This window comes from Tetrao urogallus, assembly GCF_951394365.1.
Source record: "Tetrao urogallus genome assembly, chromosome: 15".
NCBI lineage: Eukaryota > Metazoa > Chordata > Aves > Galliformes > Phasianidae > Tetrao > Tetrao urogallus.
In genome coordinates, this window is record NC_136828.1 from 1260218 (window position 1) to 1282686 (window position 22469).

General features: G+C 56.4%; 1 protein-coding gene across 1 annotated transcript in view; it reads right to left on the minus strand.

Annotated features, from left to right (window-relative positions):
• The window catches only part of LOC306952264 (ankyrin repeat and fibronectin type-III domain-containing protein 1-like), a gene marked incomplete at both ends in the record, with an annotated part of 97259 nt that overhangs the window by 16709 nt on the left and 58081 nt on the right, over positions 1-22469 (minus strand). Inside the window, one exon of the mRNA XM_079542934.1 lies at positions 6619-6747. Within this exon, the coding sequence (XP_079399060.1) occupies positions 6619-6747 (129 nt within the window). The remainder of the gene's footprint in view (positions 1-6618; positions 6748-22469) is intronic.

Below are 22469 nucleotides of genomic sequence, written 5' to 3' on the forward strand. Positions count from 1 at the left end.
GGTGGCTCAGTGCTCAGTGCTTGGTACTGTGGCCAGGAGCCTCCCTGCCTCCACTGGGGACTCTGAGGAGCAATCCTGGCATGCACGGTCATGCTTCCCAGAGGCTAACAATTTGACCAAATCTGGGTTGATTTCCATCAGGAATGTCCCAGCCCTGCCAAATTTCAAGTCTCTTTTCCAAAGCATGGAGGCACCAGAAGTCCTTAAACAAAGAGACGGAAAAAAAAAAAAAGCATTGGCAAAGCTACCGATTTTCCCCAACCTTCTGCTGAAACTTGAAAGAAAAAAAAAAAAAAAAAAAAAGGGAGAGAGAAAGTTCAGCCCGAGGCAGAGTGAGCATGGAAAAATTCAGCCCCAACAGTTAAGGTCTGGCAAAGGTATAAGCAAACAAACTTCCACTGGAAAGCATTGTATAGCTTCAACAACAGCGTCTGCTGGCTCCGGCCGCAATCAGCGCGGCGCACAACGTGCCCCCCTGCCCCCCGCGCCCCTTCCCCTGCACTGCAGGGCACACGAGGACGGCGCTGCTGCGGCACAGACACCGCAGGCACGGAGCTGATCCTGAGACCGGGGCGCTGTGGTTGTGGCTGCACGGTCCCCCCGTGCTGCCCGGGGGTGGCTCTGCCTGGCTGCGGGCGTCCCTCCTCCTGGTGCCTGGCTGCTCGGCTGGCACATCCCCACCCCCCGGTACAGCGGGAGCGCGAGGTGAGCGCAGCAACCTCGGGAGCATCCTCCTGCATTGTGGGTATGGGAAACGGCCTAAGATCAGCCCCAGATCTCACACGAGTTCACATGAGGTTCACACCACTGGAGCTCTGCTGCACAAGCGGTGTTGCTTGTCTGCTTGCTATGAGACTTTGGGATAGTGCGACCAGGGCAGAGCAGGGCTAGGACAAGAGGACAGGAGCTCCTGACAGCATCTGCCTCCTCCTGCTCAGAACCCGGGGCTCCAAGCGTATACACATGGCTGAAGCTCTCTCGTACAACCCAGACAGAGCAGAAGCATCAGCTGAGTGCCACAGCAGCTTAGCAGCACCCAGAGTCATCCTCCTTGCTTCCTGGGATCCGGCAGGAGCCATCCCCCAGTGCACAGACATCCAAAACTGAGCCAGGAAATAACTGAAGGCTATACCTGGCCGGATCTCCTTTGACTTGGGAAGAGCCATCCACCCACCTCCGCTCTGTCACTGCCTCTGACCAGAATAACTGCCTCCTCCTCTCCGCAAAGACACGGATGAGTGAGAACACCACTCAGGAGAAAAATAAGCCTTGCTTTTTATAGCACCTGCCGCTCGGCCACCACAGGCTTCTGCTATGTGGGACCCAGTGCACAAACCCTGACCTTGGTGCTCTTTGCAGGAGGGGAAAGCACACTAACAATGCAGCCGAGGCATGAGCAAGGGCTGCCTCTGCCTCCACTGGGAGAAGCCACGTCCTGACACCCCAGCAGTTCAGCAATTCAGCCCCGAGCTCCAGCCTGGGCCTCACTCCTTGGTGATGGGTGAAGTTCAGAAACCCCCATGAGTCAGTTTGTGTTGGGATTTTCTCATCTGGGTCATTTCTGAATGAAACTGCAGCTTCTATCAGATCTGCACTACTCTGCGCTGCCCATATGGCAAAACCTCCTCCACACTGCCAAGCAGCTTTTTGTGGCCAAAGACCTTCATCCCTGCCTGACCCTCCCCACTGACACTGGGAATAAAGGAACAGACAAAAGTGGGATCATAGGATCATAGAACAGCTCAGGTTGGAAGGGACTTCAAGATCATCCAGTTCCAATCCCTGCCAGCCACTAGGTCAGGGTTGAGAAAGGAAAGGCCCCAGTGAGCAACCGCAGGGCACACCAGGGGAGATGGACAAGTACTTCTGTGCTGGGGAGAACGGAGATGCCAAAAAGGAAGACAAGGGAACTTGGAAGTGAGCAGCAGATGGGAATGAAACTGCTTCTTCCTGACATCCCCCAGGCACAATGCTCAGCAGGATGGATTCCCCAAAGTGGGCAGGATTGGCTCCCCAAAGTGGTGGAAGAAAGTTGGGTAAAGAGAGTGCATGAGAAGCAAAACAGTGCTGGAGAGTGAGCATGCAGCCAGGGGAGAGCGTGGGGAAGAGGTGAGGGAGATCCCAGCACATCCGGGGCACTGCTCGGCCATCTCACAGCAGCCAAGCCAGGAGGTCCAGCACTGAGCTGGCGCCTGCACATGCTGTCCAGGAAGGCAAACAGAAGGTTCCTGGAACCCTGGCGGGCAGCAGTGCTTCAGCCAGGAGGAAACTATCAAAGAGCAGAGAAAACCACGCAACACGGACTGCTGTTGTTTGTAGGATGAGGGAGGACTACAGGCACACACTGCCCTGAAGCAGCTGGGAGATGGGGCTGGGGAGGTGGTGCAGGTGAGGAGTGCTGCTCCCACACCTCAATGCCTCCAGCAGATCAGCAGTGATGTGGGACCCTGTCTGCCCCAGACATCAGCCTGGTCCCTTCCGCCTGCCCCACAGAGTGCTGGGCAGAGCCCACGGCTCCAGAGCCCTGTTGTCGGGAAGCCAGGACTTCTCTTGATATTCCCACTGCAGAATTGCATTGAGATCTATCTTGTGTGCAGGCTGAGGGCTGGGAGAGCTGAGACCCCCCTCAAAGTGCAGTACACAGACACTAGCCAGCACCTAGTGCAGAGGATACTGCAAAGCACACGGGAAGGGCTTGGCTCACAGTAAGACCCAGACATCCACCAGGTTTTTCTTCATACCAAGGACTGTGGTATCTCTGCACCTTCCTCCAGCATAGCCATGGGCATTGGGTGCTGCTATACAAACGCAGCAGCAGGCACCTTCCAGGCATGGGTGCATCCATGGAGAAGGAGCACTGAAGATACTGCACGATGGAGAGCACCTTCTATGCTCCTGGCATCCAGGGACCTGAGGCATTCATCCTACTGTACAGAGCCAGGCCACGGGGGATGAGAAAGAAATGAGAAGGCAAATGGCCTGGAGTCAATGTGCACTGAGGATAATGGATATGCTGCAACTGAGAAATAAACTGATCAGGCTTAGATGTGCCAACCACCAGCAGAAGGAAGTGCCCAGAACCACACGCTGGTGCCACGGTTCAAATTAGTCTTTTCAATAAATGACATCTGCTCCCTGTGCTCTCAGCAAGGCAGGGTCCAGCCCAAGGGCTCCAAATGTGCACGTTGATCTTCTCTGACCATTTTTCTCTGTCCCTTTCCTAGAGGCTGCCTCTTTCCCACCGAAGCCACATGAGAAACAAGTGCCAGCTGCCTTCTCCTGTCCTCACAGACCCCGGGACCAGCTGCTCCCTCTGTGGCTCCCTGCTGGTGATGCTTCCTTCCGAATGGTTTCCTAAGGGCAACCCGAGCATTCAGGGAGATACAGGCAGAGATCACAATGACACTGACTTTAAGGTCCCTTCCAACCCGCATTATTCTGTGGATCTCAGACTTTGAGGGTGCACTTGTCCCCACCAGCGAGTCCCCCAGCCATCGGTGAGCTCTGGCCCTGCTGGCCATATCCTGGGGGCACCCTGCTGCCACCCCCAGGTGTGGGGTCGTGCCATCATGAGCGGAGCGCTGTGCTGAAGTCCGGTTCCACACAGCTAATTCAATAAGTCCCAGATACCATTACTTCATACGGCAGAGAGGCTCCACAGCTATTAGGGGAATTGGGAACGGGGGGGGGGAGGAGGAGCTGAAATGGAGAAGGAGAGAGACGGGGAGGGTGGAGAGGGGGAAGCTAAGACAAGCAGCAGAACAAAACATCCCATAAATCATGAGGAGCTGCTGAAATACCAGAACAAATGACCCCATAGCTTGGCCATTGTTCCTGAGTGATGGCTCAAAGCTCTCTCAGCAGAGACAAAACACCGCTCCTTCGTCCCACTGCTGTGCTGCCTGGCCAGGAGCAGCACTGAGCTGGGAGTCAGGATCCACGATGGGTGCAAGTAACTCCAGCATGGCAACGTGCCTCATGGCACCAGTGGGACCCATATCTCCCTGCCTGCCAAGAGCATCCCTGAGCTCCCAGCGTCCCATGACCCTACAGAACCCAGCAATGCTTTCACTGGGTGCATCAGGGTCTGATGCTCCCTCTGGTTGCTCCTTAACCAGACCAAGAGGCACTGGGCTTGGGAGAAGCGGATCTCCTATTGGGCATGTAATGTAAGGTGTAGGATCGCTCAGGTATGGCCACGCAACCCAGAGGAGCACAGAGCCCTCCATGGTGCTGCTGCTCCCTGGCTCCCAAAAAGTCACTGCTAACTCCCTCGGCAAAAACACAATCACCAAGGAAAGAGCCTTGCAAACCACCCACAGACATGGTCCACCAGACCCAAAGCAGCACAGCACCTGCAGGGCTCTGCACTGCGAGTTGGAAGTGAGGCACCTCCCACGCATGGCTACTGTGCCCCCACACCAGCAGCAGTATGGGGAGAGTCTCCATCCCCCAAAAAGGGGGAATTTTATTGCATTAGGAGACGTTCAACCCCCATGCTCCTGGCCAGCAGGGCTCCTGCCAGCACTGCTTGCGATGGGCAGCCAAGGAGAGGGGATAGGGGATGGGGACAGGAGGAATGCACCGTGCTTTTCCTCAGTTGTCATGGGAGTGCACTGCTCTGACCACAGACACAGAGGAGCTGAAAATGTGGGGAGCCCACATGGAACCAGAGAGTGCTGAGCAGCCCCGAGCCCCTATCCCTGAAACAGGAGGAAAGCAGGGGAAAATGAGAGAGCAGAGGGCAAGTAGAAGAAGGAAAACTGGAATGAGAGGTGGGTAGGGAAAGGAGAGCACAGCCTGATGCCAGGAAGGCACAAATCAGTGGCAGAAGAGCAGCACAACTTGGTGCCAGGAGCGCACACTGCTGCACGGCACAGGAGTGACAGGGCACAGAGCACCCCAGGCCCTGCACAGAGCCAGGAGGAAAGGAGGGGTGCAGCCCTCCTATCTGCTTCAAGCTCATGTAAGGGGAGAGAGGATCACTCCTGAGGTGGCACACAGGCAGAGGAGGATCCCACTCACCTCAGCTCACCCCAAGGGAGAGAGGGATGCTCACATTTCCCAGAGGGGCTCTGCACACACCAGGATGTCCCTGTGAGGGCCATCAGGGTTCTGATTTGGAACTCAGACAGCAGAAGGTGTTGAGCTGCAAATGCTTTTGTCTCTCAGCCTTCATCTCATTGAGGGTTCAGAGTTAGATGGGTATCATGGAGCAGCAGAACCCCCCCAGGGCTGTGGCCATAAGCACTCCAGGCCCCCTGCCCAGCTCGTGCTGCACTGCCCAGTGTGCTGCAGGGCCCCAACAGTGGGCACTTTGTGGTGCTGCCTTTAAAAAAATACCCTAAAAAAAAAAATCCTAATAATGAAGTATTTATTTGGGTAAACAACCCATGAATGAAAGAAGTGTTTTCTCAAGACTTCACTTTTTCCCTGCCACCTCTCCCTCCACTCCCAGTAATAAGCAGAACTAACAGGGCTCTGCTCGGTCACTGCTGAGCTCGGGATCAGACCCTGCTCACTCAGTGCAGCACCACAACAGAGCAAGCTGAGCTGAAAGCCAGCCTGTCCTCCCCCAGAGCCGTGTGCAGGCTGCCCTACCGTCCCACAGAGCAGCACCTTTTCCTGCTGTCGTGGTGCCACAGCTGTGCAAACTGCTGCAGAGCAATGGGCTCCCATCTTGCAGCCCCCGGGGCTGACAGAGGCATTAGAGGGAGAAGAGAAATGCTGACTTCTCTCATGTATGCATGATGAGAAAAGAGGAGAACTACAAGCCGATGGGTTTTAAGGAGCACTTTGCTTGTTTTCCTGTTTGCCATGTTACAAATTCTCGTGTTTGGAAGATTGAGAGCAATTGAGGTACAGCTTTCTGATGACATCGGTTCAGCAAAAAAGAAGGTTGTGTAACGGAGAGGAAAACGATCTGATCCCACAGAGCTGACATTCTGTGCCTGGCCTCCTTGGTACCTGCACAGCTTCAGTGCCCAACAACCTCACAGATGGAGCAGCCTGGAGAAGGACCCACCGCCTCACACAGAAGTGTGAGAACATACAACGAATGCCAGACAGTTCTCCAAAGAAAGCAGGGAAAGCAAAAACCAAACTTGACATTCTTAAAATTTCTGAGCATTTCTTTTTCTCTTTCTTCTTCTTTTCACTTTTTTTTTTTTTTTTTTTTTTTTTTTTTTAAGCTTTACCCTCCTTTCTCCATCTAAGGAAGCAGAGAGCAATGCAATTTCCAGTTCTCTAAAATATCCTTAGCAGGTCACCTCCAGCACAGGGAGGGCCAGCTGTGATCTGCTTCCAAGGCTGCTGAATGAGAGCTCAGCAAGCTGGGGTGGAGCTGGGCTGAGCGTGGGGAAGGGGCAGCCCCACAGCCCCAGGGCTGGGACCCAACACAGCGGGCTCACAGCTGCCCAGCCCCGACGGATGCCCGCCTCGCTGCTCTCCTTTCACCCCACACAGCAGGAGCCCATCTGGGGCTGCCCGTCACTCCTGCAATGGGGTGATGGTTTGAAGGGTGTTCTCCCATGGGGCAACGCACGGACAGAGTGGGGACAGGGGGGCAGGAGGGGGCTGGGAGGCTGCTTGCCCCCAGCCCCTTCTTGCAGCTCTTACCATTCAATGCTCAGAGACCTGGGCCGGAAGGCAGACAGCTCGGCCGAGCCATACTCAGCTTTCCTTCTCTTCTCCTGCTTCTGCTTCACCGACAAGCGGTGGGCAAACCTAGAGAGGCTGCTTTCCGACCTGGGGAAGGGGAGAGGAAAGGAGTTAATGTCACTGAAGGTACCTTGTGCTGGGGGCTGCAAGGGGCAGGGGGCTGCAAGGGGCACCAGAGCGGGCAGCACAGCAGCACCGCAGCACAGCAGCAGAGGCTGAGCGGTGCTTTGGCTCCAGCGTCAGCCCCACAGGGCTGCAGCAGTGGCACAAAGCTGAGCCCCTGCCCGGCACCGGCGCTGCCACACTCTGCCAGGGCCGACGCTGCTGTTCTCTGGGGTCCTGAGCTGTCTCGCCGACCAAATGCCTCTTAAAACACAATAACATAAAGGGAAGGGACTTCTCAGAAATAAGAGCTCTCGCTCTTTCCTTACGATAATTAAATAAACCACGAGCAGCTAACAGTTTTTTTCCTGATACATTTTAAACACAGACATCTTCAATTCATTAACTCTGGTTATTGATTTATTTTTCAGCTTATGAATTGCTGTTGCTTGGGACGGGGTGGAGACAGCTTTCTGGAGCAGGCGCTCGTCTCCGCCATCACCGCCGGGAAAGAGCTGGTCAGCCCTTCCAGGGTCATTCCTCACATTCTTGGGAAGAAACACTACTTTGATGTAAAGGATGAGGTTTGCCTTTAAAGAAACCAAGCAGAAATGCAAACCCCAGCGTTCCCCCTCAGAGCGCTGCAGGGAAGCACGGGGTGAGGAGAGCCCATGGGAGCACTGGGAGCAGAGCTGCTGCAGATGCAGCCTCTCTGGGGCCGTGTCACGGCTGGGAGGAGCAATGCTCTGTGCCCATCACTGCTCTTGAGGGGTCTGGGGGCTGTGGGACCTGCCTGGAATGCATTCCCATTGGCCATGAGCAGTCGGTACTTCGGCCTGCATCCTCTCCCAGACTCAGTGCAGCCGAGAGGTGGGGGGGGGCATAGGGAGAACAGGGAGAGGTGCCCACAGGGCTCTGTGCAGAGGCACGGGGCAGCCTGGGAGGAGGAGACCAAGGGCACTGCAGGAAGCAAGATGTGGGCATGCAGAGATGCTGCTGGCACTGGGGGCACGGTGCCCATGGGGGGCGAAAGGGGCTGTGCTGGAGCTGGGTGACCACGCGTGCTGAGGCCACCAGACCCAACAGAGCTCCAACAGAGACTTCATTTCCTTTTCTATTTAGAAATCCAGGAGCACATTACAGTATCATCTGGCTATTTATACAGCACTGCTTTACATAAACGGTGCTGCAGAAGAGAGAATGAATCATACCTGCTCTGCCCTGGCTGCACACACGCCGTGCCCAAACCCACACCATGCCCTCTGCCCTCTCCCCTCGCCCCCAGGCTCCATGCTGGGTGCACCCTCAGCCCCCTGAGCTCTGGTTCTGGGACGCTGCTGGGTCCGTGCCCAGCTCTGGGAGGATACTGGCACAGCAGGGATGCTGCTGTCACACACATCCACTCCCCAGGTGCTTTCCAAAAGCAGCTGACCCTTGTCCCTTAATTCATATTACAATAATGACAGGGAAACCGAGGAACAGAGGCCACGCAGTGAGGACAGCTCACCGTTGGCTGTCAGCCCCATCCCATTACAGGCTGCACCGGCCAGCAAAGGTGTGTGTGTCTCCTGCCAGCAGCACCGGTACCATCCTGGCCCCAGCTCCTGCCAAACCTGTCACCAGCCAGGGACGTGCAGGGAGAGCCATCAATTGAAACATCAACCGCAGCGATGGGGAGAGCCGTCTCCTGACAACCAGAGGAGGTTGTTCAGCTACTGTGCTGTATCATAAATCACACCTCTCTGACTTGCCATCTGTCAGCCAGATTACACATGTTCAGAGTCCCATGTCAGTGTTTAAGTCCGAACACAGCATCTTTTTCCCAGAAATAATTATCAGCCCTGGAGATTCCTGCAGCAGCACAACCGAGCTGTGGCTCGTCCCTTCCCTTAGAATATTGCAGTGGAGCAGGCTGGCAGTGAAGGCAATGGGATGTGGGGGGAGGAGAAGGTGGGGGAGAAATGCAGCTATCCCCCTCCCCATGAAATCACAGCTTGGTGCATGTGAGGGCCATGCACGGTCAGCACCTCTCTGCAGCAGCTTCTGTGCCTGCTCTGTCCCCAGCCTGCAGGGCCTTTGCAGAAAGGCAACAAGGCACTCAGGGCACCTGAACCCATTAGGAGCAGGCAACACAGGTGGCACCAGCAGCACCCCCTGCCCACAGCCCAGCCCCTCACCAGCACCTTGCATAAGGGCTCGGAGCAGCCATGCAGCAGCGAGGGAGACATCTTAGCCGTGGCAGGAGCAGCTCCCACCTGTTGCACTCGCTGGTCCGAGACACAGCACGTGCTTGGACGTGGCGACCAACTGACCCCGCTCCTGCAAGGCAGCCAGCATCCCCCGGAGCAGGCACGGGCGATGCAAGCGCCAGGGTGGGGCACGAGGTGGCTGCAGGCACTCCGCAGCGCTTTTCGCAGTGCCTCCCCCTGGAACGGTCCCTGCACAACCGGCATCCGAGCTGGGCTCATCCCCCGTGCTGGGGAAGGGACAGAGGGCAGGAGCCGGCACAGCTCCCGCATCCCTCTCAGCAGAGCAGCTGGGCTCCTGGAAGCGCTTTATTTGCACAGGTGCAGTCAGAATAAAAAAGGAGAAAAAAGAACCACCTCCCGAGCAGGCAGAAGTTTTCAAAGAGGCAGCACGCACGGACCCACGGCTGCACACACGCAGCCCCCGGCGAGCGTCAAACACGAGCACCGAACAAACAGACCCCATCCCGCCGTCAGCCCCGCACTCCCTGGGCACGACGGGGCGCGTCCCCAGAGCAGCAGCCACGGATAGGAGCGGTGGGCCGCGCACGGTGCCGCGCCGGGAGGGATGCGATGCCCGCGGGATGCGCACTCACCTGCACCGCTCCTCCGCCTTCCCCTCGCGCTCAGCCAGCAGCCAGCAGCGCTCAGCCGCGCACAGCTCCCCGGCAGCATCCCCATCCCCATGCCCATCCCCATCCCCATCCCCTCTCCGCACACAGCCGCACGCACGCTCCCATCCCGGCCGGGAGCGCAGCCCCGCTGCCCCGCTCCCAGCTGCCACCTCCGCCTCCCTCACCCATCACCTCTCACAGGATCCTGCTGGCTCTGCGCTCCGCTCTTTTTTTTTTTTTTTTCTTTTCTCTCTTTCTTTCTTTCTTTTTTTCCCTTTCTTTCGTTCTTTCTTTCTTTCTTTCTTTCTTTTTTTTTTTTTTCTTTTTTTTTTTCTCAATCGTGTTTCTATAGAAACGAGATTAGCAGAGGGGGAAATAAAACAGCCCCATGTGACTCAGATTCCGACACTGAAGAATCTCCTGGTCGCGCCTGTCGGTGCTTTACATAACAGGGAGCCTGCGCGGCTGGGCATGGGGACTGGGCATGGGGAGGGGGCCCAGGGCTAACCACACACACTCCAATGCCACGACGTGCCCTGAGCCCGCTCGTGCCCCCAGAGGCCCTGTTCCCTGCATGCCCTGCTTTGCCACCCTCTTCCATCAGCAGCAGAAGGGGCAACGGCGCTGAGAGCGGCCCCAGCTCTCACCAAACCCCACGCACAGTTTGGGGCAGGTGACCCAAGAGCCCCTCACACTGCTGGGCTGTTCTGGTGGCTCAGGGAATGGCTTTGGTCAGCAGTCCCCAATGGTGATGGCCTCACAGGTGACAAATGCCCACGGGACCTCCTGAGCCCCCAGTGCTGCACACACATGGTGCAGGCGGGCAGCTGGGTGGGATGCTCAGAGCCTCAGGGATAGATGCTCACTGCTCCATAGCTCCTTCCAGCCCCACATCTCTCCTGGTCCCCCCATGCCCCCGTGGTGGTGCTCATTCAGCCATGATTAACATGATTAGTGTGATTAATGCGATTAGTATGAGGCCTGATGGCACTGCAGCCCCGGGGCCGCCTGTGGGCAGCTCACCCCCAGGCACATGGGGAGGGGCAGCCGGACCACGGATGGAGGAGGCCCCGTGTGAGATCCTCTGTTTAATGGATGATAATGGGGCTGCAAAAAGTTCCTCCAGCAGCACAGCTTTGATACTTGCAGCTAATTATAGCTGGCATTATTGGGATGTATGACAAGTAGCGAGTCGGGGGATGCTGTCTATTTCTGACCCACAACACCAGGAGGGCGGGCGGCCCCAAGGGTGAGAGGAGAAGGGAAGCGTGGGGAGAAGGACGGAGATACCTTCTGTGTGTGGTCAGATGAGCAGAGCAGCTGCTTCCGAGCGCGGGTTTGAGATGCGAGGTGTTGATAGCAAAGGCTGGGAAGCGGCTTGACACATCCCACAGTGCAGCCCCCCATTGCCTGCTCACTCCCCACTCGGTGTTATGGTCCTTTGGGTGCACCCCGAGGTCGCCTGACCCAGCTGTCCCCCAGGCTGACTCTGCTGGAGCCACGTTAAAGACAAGAAACCCAACACCCATCCTTTGCCTTTCACAACACCTGTTGGCCTCTATGGGATCCAGCACCCAGCCGGTTGCTGCACAAAAGAAGTGCCAATCCTTGGGACTGGATGGCATTTTTAGAACTTCTCCTCATTTTCTTTGAGTTTTGTTAAACTTACAGCTTTTGCTGCAAAGGATTTGGTGCAAATCCAAGCAGAAGGGACCGCCTCATGAGTCCTAAATTAAAATGTTCCTTTGTTTTGGCTTTCAAACACTGTATTTTAATGCCCATCCACACTCGGAATGGAAGGTAAATTTGCATGTCGTTCCCCTACGAATCCTTTGCCAAAGCAGTGATTTTGTTCATTTGTATTCCCCGGCGACAGCAGCTCTGCCCTCGGAGCAGCAGCTGCCTGCCTGCAGAGCAGCAGAGATGGGCACGTTGGGATGCTGAGTACAGAGAGACCCAAGCCCAACATGTTGGTGAGGTAGGGCTCTCTTCAGCTGGTCTTGCACTGCCTGGATCTTCCTTACAGGCTGTTGGCTTGGCCTGGGGCCTCCCAGTCCCACTGAGACCCTTCTTTGTGATGTGAAGCAGCCAAAAGAAAATGGGAGCAGAGATCTGATCCTGCCGTGTAACACACCGCTGGCAGCACCATCTCATGGGAGTGCATCAGTGTGCTTCACCCTCAAAATCGGCCACATCAAAATGAAGCTCCAGTCAACTGCAAGGAACATAAGACAGGTAGAAACTGCTTTCCTCGGGTCAAATCCTTGCCATTTGGCTTGTTTTTAAGGATTCTGCCATCTCCCTCTCTGTGAAGAAATGCTGGGCTGTGTAAGGCAGCAGGACAGGACCTGGGCTGTCCCACGGTGGCTGCATGAGCCTCAAGTGTCCTCATGCCACACGGAGCCATGTGCGTGCATCCCTTCCTGCTGGGGGACAGGAGGCTGGCACACACAGCTCCAGCACTCGCTCTTCAGAATGTTCCCTGTAGCAATTCAAGCTTTTATCATAACTAACAGGATAACTAACATAACTAGCCGAGAGCCTGGGAAAATCGAGAATGAATTGCAAAGCAAACCCTGATAACTCCCTTTCCTCCCATCAATCTGCTCAGAACAAGGATGAGTTCCCCAGGGCTCAGCATTCTCTCCCCACAGAACCTCTGTGGCGGCAGTCAAAGGCACCTCTGGCTGTGGGGCTCCCCTGCACATCCCCCACACCGGGGAGCAGAGAAGCCCCGCGAGATGCGGATGCTCAGTGTCAGCCCCACGCTGCTGCCAGCCCTGCCTGGCCCCTCTCTGCCCAGCAGCCCGCTGTGGGGCACGGGCAGCCTATGGACCTGCTGTTGTTTAGTCTGACGGCGGCACTCGCACCGGAGCCAACCCTTGTTTTCGATGGCCCCGCGTCCAACGCTGCGCACAGGAATGGAAAGACTTGTTATTCTGGGCTGCCCAGCCGGCCGGGTTTTCCAAGTGCAGGAGAGGAGTGATGTGGTTAACACGAGCCGGCCGCAGAGCCTCCATGGTTTTCCTTTTTGGACGGGCATCAACCTGCAGAGGACCACACCGGCTGACGCCATCGGGCAGCTCCCAGAGGGCAGGCAGGTGCCAGCAGCCACGCGTTCACGTGGACGTGTTGGTGCACATGGCACAGCGGTGAAAACGGACACGCCGGTGCACACAGGCGTGCAATACACGTGGGGAATGCTGTGTTCACACAGCATGTGTGCAGGGTGCTGTGGGGCAAGGCAAGAGGCACAGCATGGCCTGGGCTGTGCCCTCCCCTCAGCACCTACCCAGCCACGGAAGGTAAGGAGTCACCCAAGCCAGCCCAGCCCCACACCACAGTGCCCAGCCCCAGGTTGGGTAGCAGGAGGCTGCGGAGCCGTGGGGCTCACACACAGCCTGGTCTGTGGGCAGATCCACAGAGACACTGTCGGAATGCAGCAAGCACCAGATCCACTCGGTCACAGTTACAGCATCTCCGAGCTAAAGGAAAATTTCCCTCTCCAGTTTTTTAGTAGCTCTCGTGAGCGTGTCACTATTGGAAACGCAACCTGCCAGGCTCCCTGCTGCTGGTACATCCCCCACAGCACTGTGCCTCGCTCGTTGCTCCCAGGGACGTGCAAAGGTTCCCCTTGGAGAAGGGACCAAGAGGAAAAAGGCACCGGAGAAAAGCCCCGGGCAGCCCCTGCTCCTCCCCATAGCATGGAACCGCCGCGGAGGTTTGAGGGACTTGAAGAGCTTTGCGATGCAATAAAAACATTCCTGCCTACAAAGCATGAAACCCCAAAAGTTTATGGGAAACCACTGTCTTCGGATGTCTGCATATCTTCAGGCATCCTGGGAGCTGTAGTTCAAAGAAACCAAGAACAAGAAAGCGGCCGATAATGATAGTTTCTGGACGGAGGCTGTGTGACTATTGGCTCCCGGATGAAAGCCGCATTTCTGGGATGCTGAGCGCATTTCTGCAGCCAAGCAGAGCAGCTCTGCGGCGGCGGGGAGGGACCCAGGGCCAAAGGAACCAACAGCACAGCTCCAGGCAAGCACTACGAGAGCTGAAAGCTGGTTCCTGAGGGCACTGCAGGGCCATGGGAGCTGTGGGACCCTGAGGACACAGCACAGTGGCTTTCCCTGGCTCCTGCAGAAGCTAAGGGTGCAGTCCAGGCTGAGTAAGTCAGGCCCTTGCGAGCCAACAGCTTGGTGCCTCAGTTTCCCTATTAGCTCGTCCTGCCCAGGGCTGTGCAAACTGGCATCACAAACTCAACATCCATTGGAAGTGAGCTCGTGGGCCACCAGCTGTGCGCATCACACTGTGCCCACCATCCTTAAATCCCTTAAATCCCCATCAGGCCCATTTCTTCAGACCCCACGAAGAACAGCCGTGCCAGACAGGCTGCTGAAAGGCACTTCATTCGGACACAGAAGCCTCTTTGTGCAAGGCAGTTCCATCCCAAGGGGTGAAGAATCGGAATGCAGTGTGCCCGCACTGCCTGGCCCACACCTCTCTGTGGGGGGGACCCACGGGGACACGGGGCAGCACCTGCCCACCTCACACAGCAGAGCACAGACACGCAATGTGTGACACGGTGCTGCTGGCAGGGCTGCTGCAGGGAGCCTGAGCAGGCTGCTTCAGACACTCTGAAAGCAAACAGCCAGCAATGATAGACAAACCACAGGAGGGTTCTGCCGTAAAGAAAATCTGGTGCCCTGAAGAACCAAGAAGAGCTGCATTATTTGCGCTGGCAATAGCACCACAAATGCTTTGCACCACGCTCCATCCTCCGGCACAGAACACACTGCAGGTCACTGCCAAAAACACATCTCAGCACGTGACACACACAGGTGGGACATGATGGGAAGCAGCTCCCCCCCCACACACAGCACCCTCACACTGCCCTGCAGCTTCCTCAGGGCTGTCATGGAGTACGCAGCCCCCCGGGGTCCCAGCAGCAGATCCATGCAATGCTGCAGACGTGAGCTGCCGGAGGGTTTGCAAAAAGCCCATGTTGGCAGCGTTGGGTTTGGATGCTGGAACAGCACCTTGAGGTGTGTCTGTGCTGGCTGTGTTTCCACAGACGGCAGAAAAGGTGACTTGGAGGTGCTGAGAATTGAGCAAGGAATGGATAGGATGAGTCAACAAGATTTTGGGCATCTCACGGGCATCCAGTGCTTTCTTACCCATGGCTGCCAAAGGCACGCAGCCGTCCCAACCACACGTGGAGCCAAACCCCAGGTGTTACCAAAAGCACCCCATGGGCGCAGCCTCTCGTCCTGCTTTGAGGTGACTTGGCCCCAGTGTAAGGTCTGAGCACAGCCCCACTGCTGGGCACCCCAAGCCCCAGCCCGGTGTTTTCAACTGCTAAAGCCCTATAGGGTACCGCTGCACAGCCCTATAGGATGCTCCAGCACAGCCCCAGCTCAGAGCAACCCACACCGCCAGGGATTGAGGCAGACTGCCTCAGTGCTCCCCGGACACAGAACGAGCCTTCTGCAGTCTAAAACACAGTTGTTGAACTGCGCCTCTCTTTGAATTAACACCGCTTTAAAGACCAGGTTGGAATTGCTGACGTCCATCTATTATATCCGGAGCTGTTCCCAAAGCTACTGTCTCTTTTTCAAAATGAGCCGAAGCAGCAATGGGTTATTAACCAAGGGGAAAACGAGGACAGGGAGGGAACGTGCTGTTCTTTGATCAGAACTGTGCTAATGAACATCGTAAAGAACAGAAGACCTCAGTGACAACTTCAACCCTAGAACTGCTGCGGTCAGACCTACAGCAAACCGGATGAGAGAAGAGAGGAAAGGTGCGCTGGATCCCAGGTGCTCAGCATCCCGGGGGGACCGCGTTGCCATGGCCTCGTGAGGGGCTCTCAGCTGGGAGCAGCTGCTGGAGGGACCAACCCAAAGCATGTGGGAATCTGCCAGGGTGAGAGCGGCCCAGCAGAGCGATGCTTCACAAAGTGCACCTCAGCCTGGGAGCCAACACCTGAGTGGGACCTCCTGGTGCTGCCTCTGCCCTGGACAAGCAGCGAGCCCACACCGCGTCAACCTTTATTTTAGGTGTTCAAAAATAAACAAACTCGGCCTTCTCTGCAAAACAACAAAAAAAAAATTCTGGAAAAAAACCGAGCACAAACTGTGCCTTCACACATCCCCCGCCGAGCACAAGCCTGGGACCAGAGAAAGGAGGCTGAGTGTGAGGGCAGCCAGGTTTGTGAGCGGTGACAGGGAGAGGCGCTGCGGGAGCTCCCAGCGCCACGCGGCTCTGCGGGAGTCGGGTCGGACCCCGGCGGAACGGATGCGCTAAATTAGGAACGAAAACATTCCCCCTTCAGCAGCAGAAGGGGAGGCTCAAAGTGAGCCCTTGTCCTGGACAGACAGCGGCCGAAGCCGGGCGACGACGACAGCTCGATGGAGTCCAAAACACACTCGAGGCTTGTTTTGAATTACTCTATGCGCAGCTTTTAAATGCTTAAAAATTTCCATCTGACTCGGCTGTGGAGCTGCGGGGGGACCCTGAGCTGTGGGTCACATTCGGTTTTGTTTCCACGCAGCTGGAAAGAGAGAAACCTCAGGGAGGGCAGCGCTGAGTGGGATGGTGCCCACGGCCACCCAATGCGCTGCGGCTGTGTCCATGGCCACCGTCCCCACAGCATGGGGTGGCTGCGGTGGCCCTGCACAGCGCCCTGGTGGGGCCATGCGAGGTGGTGTGGTGCCCAGTGCTCCTGCCCATGGGATTGACATTGCTGTACAGAAACCTGCAGGAGGGAGACGGAAAGGAAGAATCCCTCGAGGGATACGGCACTGGAGGAGCTGAAAATAAGCACTGACAACAAATCGATGGAGGAAAAGCAAATCAGGACCCCCAAGAATAGAGGACTGCCAATCAGTGGAGGGGCTACGTGGCACCCTGCACACTGGGCATCAGGAGGGGACAGCAGGACTCGAGCAGTGCATGCACATGTGGCAGAGACAGAGCCCATTGCCCACATGGCAGCAATGACCAGCAGCACACTTCTGTGAAGAGCACAGGTCTCTTGGTCATTTCATCCGTGTAGTTTCCAGGTGTCTCTCAAGATGGACCAGCTGATTCTTGGAACCAAGATGCCAAAAAGGAGCCCTGATTCCTCCTAGGCTCCCTTCCCAGCTCCAGAGTCAAAGCCTAACCTGACCTGACAGTGCCAGCCACTGTCTTTCCCACACAGAATCACAGCACAGTTGGGTTGGAAGAGCCTTCACAGCCCCCAGCTCCTGCCCTACCGTGGGCTGTGCCTCCCAGCTCAGCTGCCCAGGACCAATCCGTGTCCATGGGCACCTCCAGGGATGGGGCACCCACAGCTCTGGGCAGCAGTGCCAGTGCCTCACCGCCTCTGGGTAAATAATTTCCCCCTAACATCCAACTCCTCTTTTAGTTTGAAGCCATTCCTCCTTGTCCTATCACTATCAGACAGTATTAGAAAATTTGGCCCCCTCCCTGTTCATAAGCTCCCTTCAAGCACTGGAAGCCCGCAATGAGGTCTCCCTGCAGCCTTCTCCTCTCCATGCTGCACACCCTGGCACCTCAGCCTGTCTCCATAGCAGAGCTGCTCCAAGCTCCGAGCATCTTCATCGCCTGCCCTGGCCCCGCTGCAACAGCTCCCCCCCTTGCTGTGCCAGGCCCCAGGCCTGGACGCAGCACTGCAGCTGGGGGCTCCAAGGGCAAAGCAGAGGGGGACAATCCCCTCGCTGCCCGCCGCCCCCCTCTGCTGCTGCAGCCCAGGATGCAGTCGGCCTTCGGGGCTGCGAGCTCACAGTGCTGCGCTCCCAGTCTGTACACACACCTGGGGTTACCCCGACCCAAGCACAACTCCCTGCACTGGGCCTTGCTGAACCTCATTATGCTCTCACTTCTCGAACCTCTCCAAGTCCCTCTGCAGGCTCACCCATTGGGTGCACACAGGAACCCAGGCACCCATCCTGGTGCCAAGGCAGGATCCCGCTGTCACCTCGCATGTCCCCATGCTGTCGCCTCAACCCACCACGCCGCAGCCCAATGAGCCCAACCCCCCTCACCACGCACACCCTTTACATGCCACGCAGCCCTCAGCCGTGACCAGAGGGACGGAGCAAGGGCATCCCATGGGAGCGAGGCACTGAGCTGGGGGAGGTAACTCGATGACTTTCACCCCCCCCTGCCCCACCGCCAGGCTCGGGTGACTAACGCTGCAGGAAGGGGACGCCGGGCTCCTGACACCCGCTGCTAATCCGATGGGTTTATCTGTCACTTCCGAGTGTTGGGAGCAGCACCTGGCACTGCTGAGCACCCCCTGCCTGCTGCGGAGCCACAGGGCTGTGCCCACGGACACCGGCACCGCGCTGCGCAGAGAACCTGCAGCCATTACCAGCCGACACCGCGCAACGCCGGGACGTGCAGCTCGGCGTTAACCCAGCTCTCCTGCTCTGGAATGTCCAAATAAATACCAAAATGTATAAAAAGGACATAAATAAGGTTGCCTGAGATGGCTGTTTGTCTCCCGCCTGGCCGGGACCCCCTTTGCCCTGGCACTGTTTGGCTTGGCAGATGACAGCTGGGTAATTTGTTTCCATTGCAATGAAGTCCTAATTAACTGGAATAAACTTTTTACACTAAGTGTGTTTGTTTAACAAACTGGCTCTTTCAGAGCCTCACCGAGACCTGATTGATGCGTGCGAGGGGAGTGGAAACACGCTGGGTGCCCAGGCATTAAAGCTGCAGTGTCTGAGCAGGCCAACCTGAAAGGGCTCTCTCTGTGTTGGGAAATCTTAGCTGACACCCTCAGCGTCTGGGGTGCGAATTTTGGTGTAGCCTTTGCATATAAGGGCTCCACTTTCCTTTGGGGATCCCTGTGGGCTGCTGCAGAGGTTTTGCTGGATGCAGTGAGGCACAGGGACACAGCCGTGCCTTGAGGTGACAGCAGCACTCGTGGCACTGAGTGGGGACAGGTGGGGGAGTGGGGACAACCACATCGGCAGGGCTCTCCCAGTGCTGGGCTGGTGAGTCCAATCTGCAGATGTTGGGATGCCAGGGGTGGGCAGGAGGCTGCCTGGAAGGGGGTGAAACATCCGGAATGGCAGCACATGAGCTGCACTTCTGCAAGAAGGCAGCTAAGGGAACAAGGAGCCTCGGGACGAGCGGTGCCAAACCCACGACTGATGGCCTCAGCCCCTGCACTGAACCTGCTGTCACAAGGGGAGGAACCAAGCAGGAGGTGACACCAGCACCACAGCCAGGTGGTGCAGCCTGGCTCTGTGTGCAAAGCCCATCCAAGCCTGGGCCTCAGCAAGCCCTGATCTGCACTTCGTCTGTCTAATGAGACAGCAGCCCAAATAATTGCCCTTCTGGCAAACAAAGCATCCCTGATATGAGGGAAGAATGAACACGTCTGAGCCTTCCCTCCCTGGGTGCTTTATCTTTCCTACCTCCCACTGCAAAGGAAAACCTACAAATGGCCCCTACTCGATCACTGCCATGTCCAGTGCTTCTTTTGAGGGATTTGAGCTTCTTGAAAGCTTGCCTTTCCTATTTTGAAATGTGGAACAGTACACTACCCTAGTGGGGGGGGGGGGGGGGGGGGGGGAGACCCTCGGGTTCCTTTGCCATGTCACTCTCTCCATGTCACTCCCCTGAGCACACCACAGGTGTTCTATGGGTCTGTGCATTGGTGTGGGGTGAGAAGTGAAACCAAGGGCAGTGAGATCAGAGCACAATGTGGTGCCCAGCCCATACAGAAGTGTCCCAGGGGGTTCTGTGTCCCCTTCCCACATCCTCTGCTGTGTGACAGCCCTGGGCTGGAACACCTTCAGTTTGGGAGGGACTGAATTTGCAGTACTGGAGCTCAGCACACCTCCTGCATACCCACAGTGAAATGGCCCTTTTTTAGTGAGCAATCACCTGTCACTCATACATGGAGCTCCTCAGAATCAATCTGCCAGTGCTGGCCACAGCTTGACTCCATCAGGTCTTCAGTTAGGAGAAAATATCACTGCCCAGTGACCCTTTAGTTATTCTTAAAGGCTCACCCTCTCTCCAAGAGCCCTTTCTGGATGTGGCAGAGACATGTCCTGGGCCAGCAGCCAGGCTCCATGTGCAGCCTGGGCAGAGAAGGAGCCCTCATGGGGTGGGATCCATGTCCCCAAGAGCCTCTCAGCAATGCTGGAGGTGCTGCAGCCTTACACAGTGTCTTGAACCTGCAGGGACAGTCAAGCAGTTGTGCCCTCCCCTCTGCCCCACATTCCAGGCAGTCGGCGTGTTGCTCTGACTTCTGCCTTTGCTGATGGCCAAAACCTGAGGGCAAGCTTAGATGTCAGATCTCCCCTATGCTGCTGTTAGGGTGCAGCAAAACCAATGTACTTTCCTCCTTTCATGTCCTCAGACACACTGGTCCCAGAGCAAATCAGCACTATCTCCACATCTGTGTGGCACAGCCAGGTAAACAGCCCATTTCACATGATGGTCCCTCATTTTCCCACAGCAAATGGCCCCACCAGAAGCACTGCACAAGGACAGAAACCCGGAGGCTCGCTGCTTTCAAAGCCAATGCTGTCATTTCCACCAGCACGGGCAGCTTTTGCCTTTGCAGCAGCAAACTGCTGTGCTGCAGCACATGGCCCTTTGGAGCAGTCAGGCTGAGTAAGGAGTGAGGCACTGGAAATCTTCACTCATGGGCCGAGATTTCACGCAGTTGGCACCACTGAAACCTGCTGCAATGATTCCCATGGTCAGGAGATTGAAGCCTCTGCGCAGCAGGGGTGAGCAGCACCACAGCATGTGTATCTCCAAGCACTCCTGGGGCCAACTCCTCATCATTCAAGGCTGGAGTCAGGCACACACAAGGCTGCTTGCAATCCTTGCAGACCAACAAGGGATGGTGGCAGCCAGCTGGGCATGCATGAGGCTGCAGAATGGCTGTTCTTATGCCTGGGAAATGGGATAAATCCACTGCAAGGAAAGGCTTTGAAAAAGTGAGGGGAAAAATACAGAGTTTCTCATGGGGAGTTTGTCAGATGTCTGCAAAGTCCAGTTTCACAGGTAGGAAAATGAGCAACTGGCTGAAAGCCCTGTTTGCCAAGTGAGGGCTCAGTGTGGAAATGGAATATGCAACAAAGAGAGGCCAATCAAAACGAAGAGTTAAAATGTGTAGAAACTTGATGAGGAAAATGCACAGCTGGGACAGGCAGAACAGCACAGCTATCATTGGGTTCCATGGTGCCTTGGGGAGGGCTCAGGCTGTGGGGCTGGGGGGCAGGCAGCCCCACTGTGCTGTGCAGAGCCTGGGGGAGGGGGACCCAGTTGGCTGCAGAGCGGCCAGGGCTGAGACCCAGAGCCTGGGCTCATCTGAGTGAAATTAAGAAATGATTAAAGGTTGCAGGCTGTAATTAAAACCCGCCAGCAGGTCTTCATGGGAAAGAGATCTCGTCAAATGAACCTGATTTTGCTCTTTAGTGGGCAGTAGTTTAGCAGGCTGAGTTGTAAAAGCACTGCGTGCACACGCAGCCCGTGCAAGCGGAGTGCTCAGTGCTTCATGACTCTCTGATTTTAAAAGCTAGTACTACACAGAGCCAATGAAGCACACTGAACAGGCTGGGAGCTGGCTGGCAGATCCCAAACAGAGCAGGGAAGTGCAGAGATGTGTTCTCAGTGAGATCCGGGGGAGCGTGCTTGGTGGTGGTTCCATCGGTGATTGGGGAGAAAACAGAATCCTCACTGGGAAGATGAGCGGATGACAGAAAGATGGATGCAACAGGAAATATTGAGGGGCAAAGAGAGAAATGTGGGCTGCCTAGTAGTGCTGAGCTGCGCGAGCTGAGGCCGCCCAGCACTGTGGAATGGATCCCTGCCACGCTCAGGGGCAGAGACTTGTCCCGGTGAGGGAGGGACTCTGGGGGTCACCACGGGTGAACAGCCCGGCACAAGGCCCCAATGTGGTGCTGTGGCAAAAAGGGCTGATGTGGCTCTTGTGGGAGAGGGGAGGTACCTCTGTACTCAGGGCAGCACTCCTGCCATCAAGATGCTGTGCTTAAAGTGGGACGCTGAAACCAGAGGGGCCGCAGGGGGACGGGCCACAAAATGGATCCGAGGGCTGGGAAAATGCCCTGCTTCTAAAAGCTTGAGCTGCATTCAATTTATTGACGGAAATTCTGCTCCTGTTCCCCCAGACCAGAGCATGGGTCAAGGAGGAAGCAGCACATGCCCCACTCCATGGAGAGGGGCAGAGCCAGCGGGCTGGCACAGGGACAGGTCCTCACTAGGTCCCTTGGAGCAGCTGGGAGGAAGGGATGCTGCTCGGAGAGCATCCACAGCCTGCACAGTGCAGTGTGACAGCCCCATTCCACCAAACCCACAAACCCAACCCCCCTGCGCCTGCTTCCTCAGCCGTGATTAATGGCAGGCATGGTGGATGTGGGAGGGCTGCAGAGGGTGCAGTGGGCTCCCAGCTGGCCCCAGCATGGCCCAGTGAGCCCTGCTGCTGCCCTCAGGGCATGGGTTCCCATGTGTGGCCTCGGGCACAGCGTGGGACCCCCAACACATTGGAGTCCCCATGGGTTGGGACCCAGGGCTGCCAAGGTGTGCCACCCCTAGGTGAGGACAGAAGGAGACACAGTGCAAAGGCACCAACTCCTGGTGTGGCAGGGGCCGAGCAGGTTTAATTGCATTGGAAGTGAAATTATGAAGGAAAAAAAAACAGCTTTGGTTTAAAGAAAGGGGCTGGGGGGATAGGAGAAAAAAAGCCCTTCAAGTTTCTATGACAACCGGCACAGCGAGAGCCTGCATCGAAAGCTCGCTTAACACATTGAAAGCTGTACAGAAATAACTAAACCCCAAACTTTGT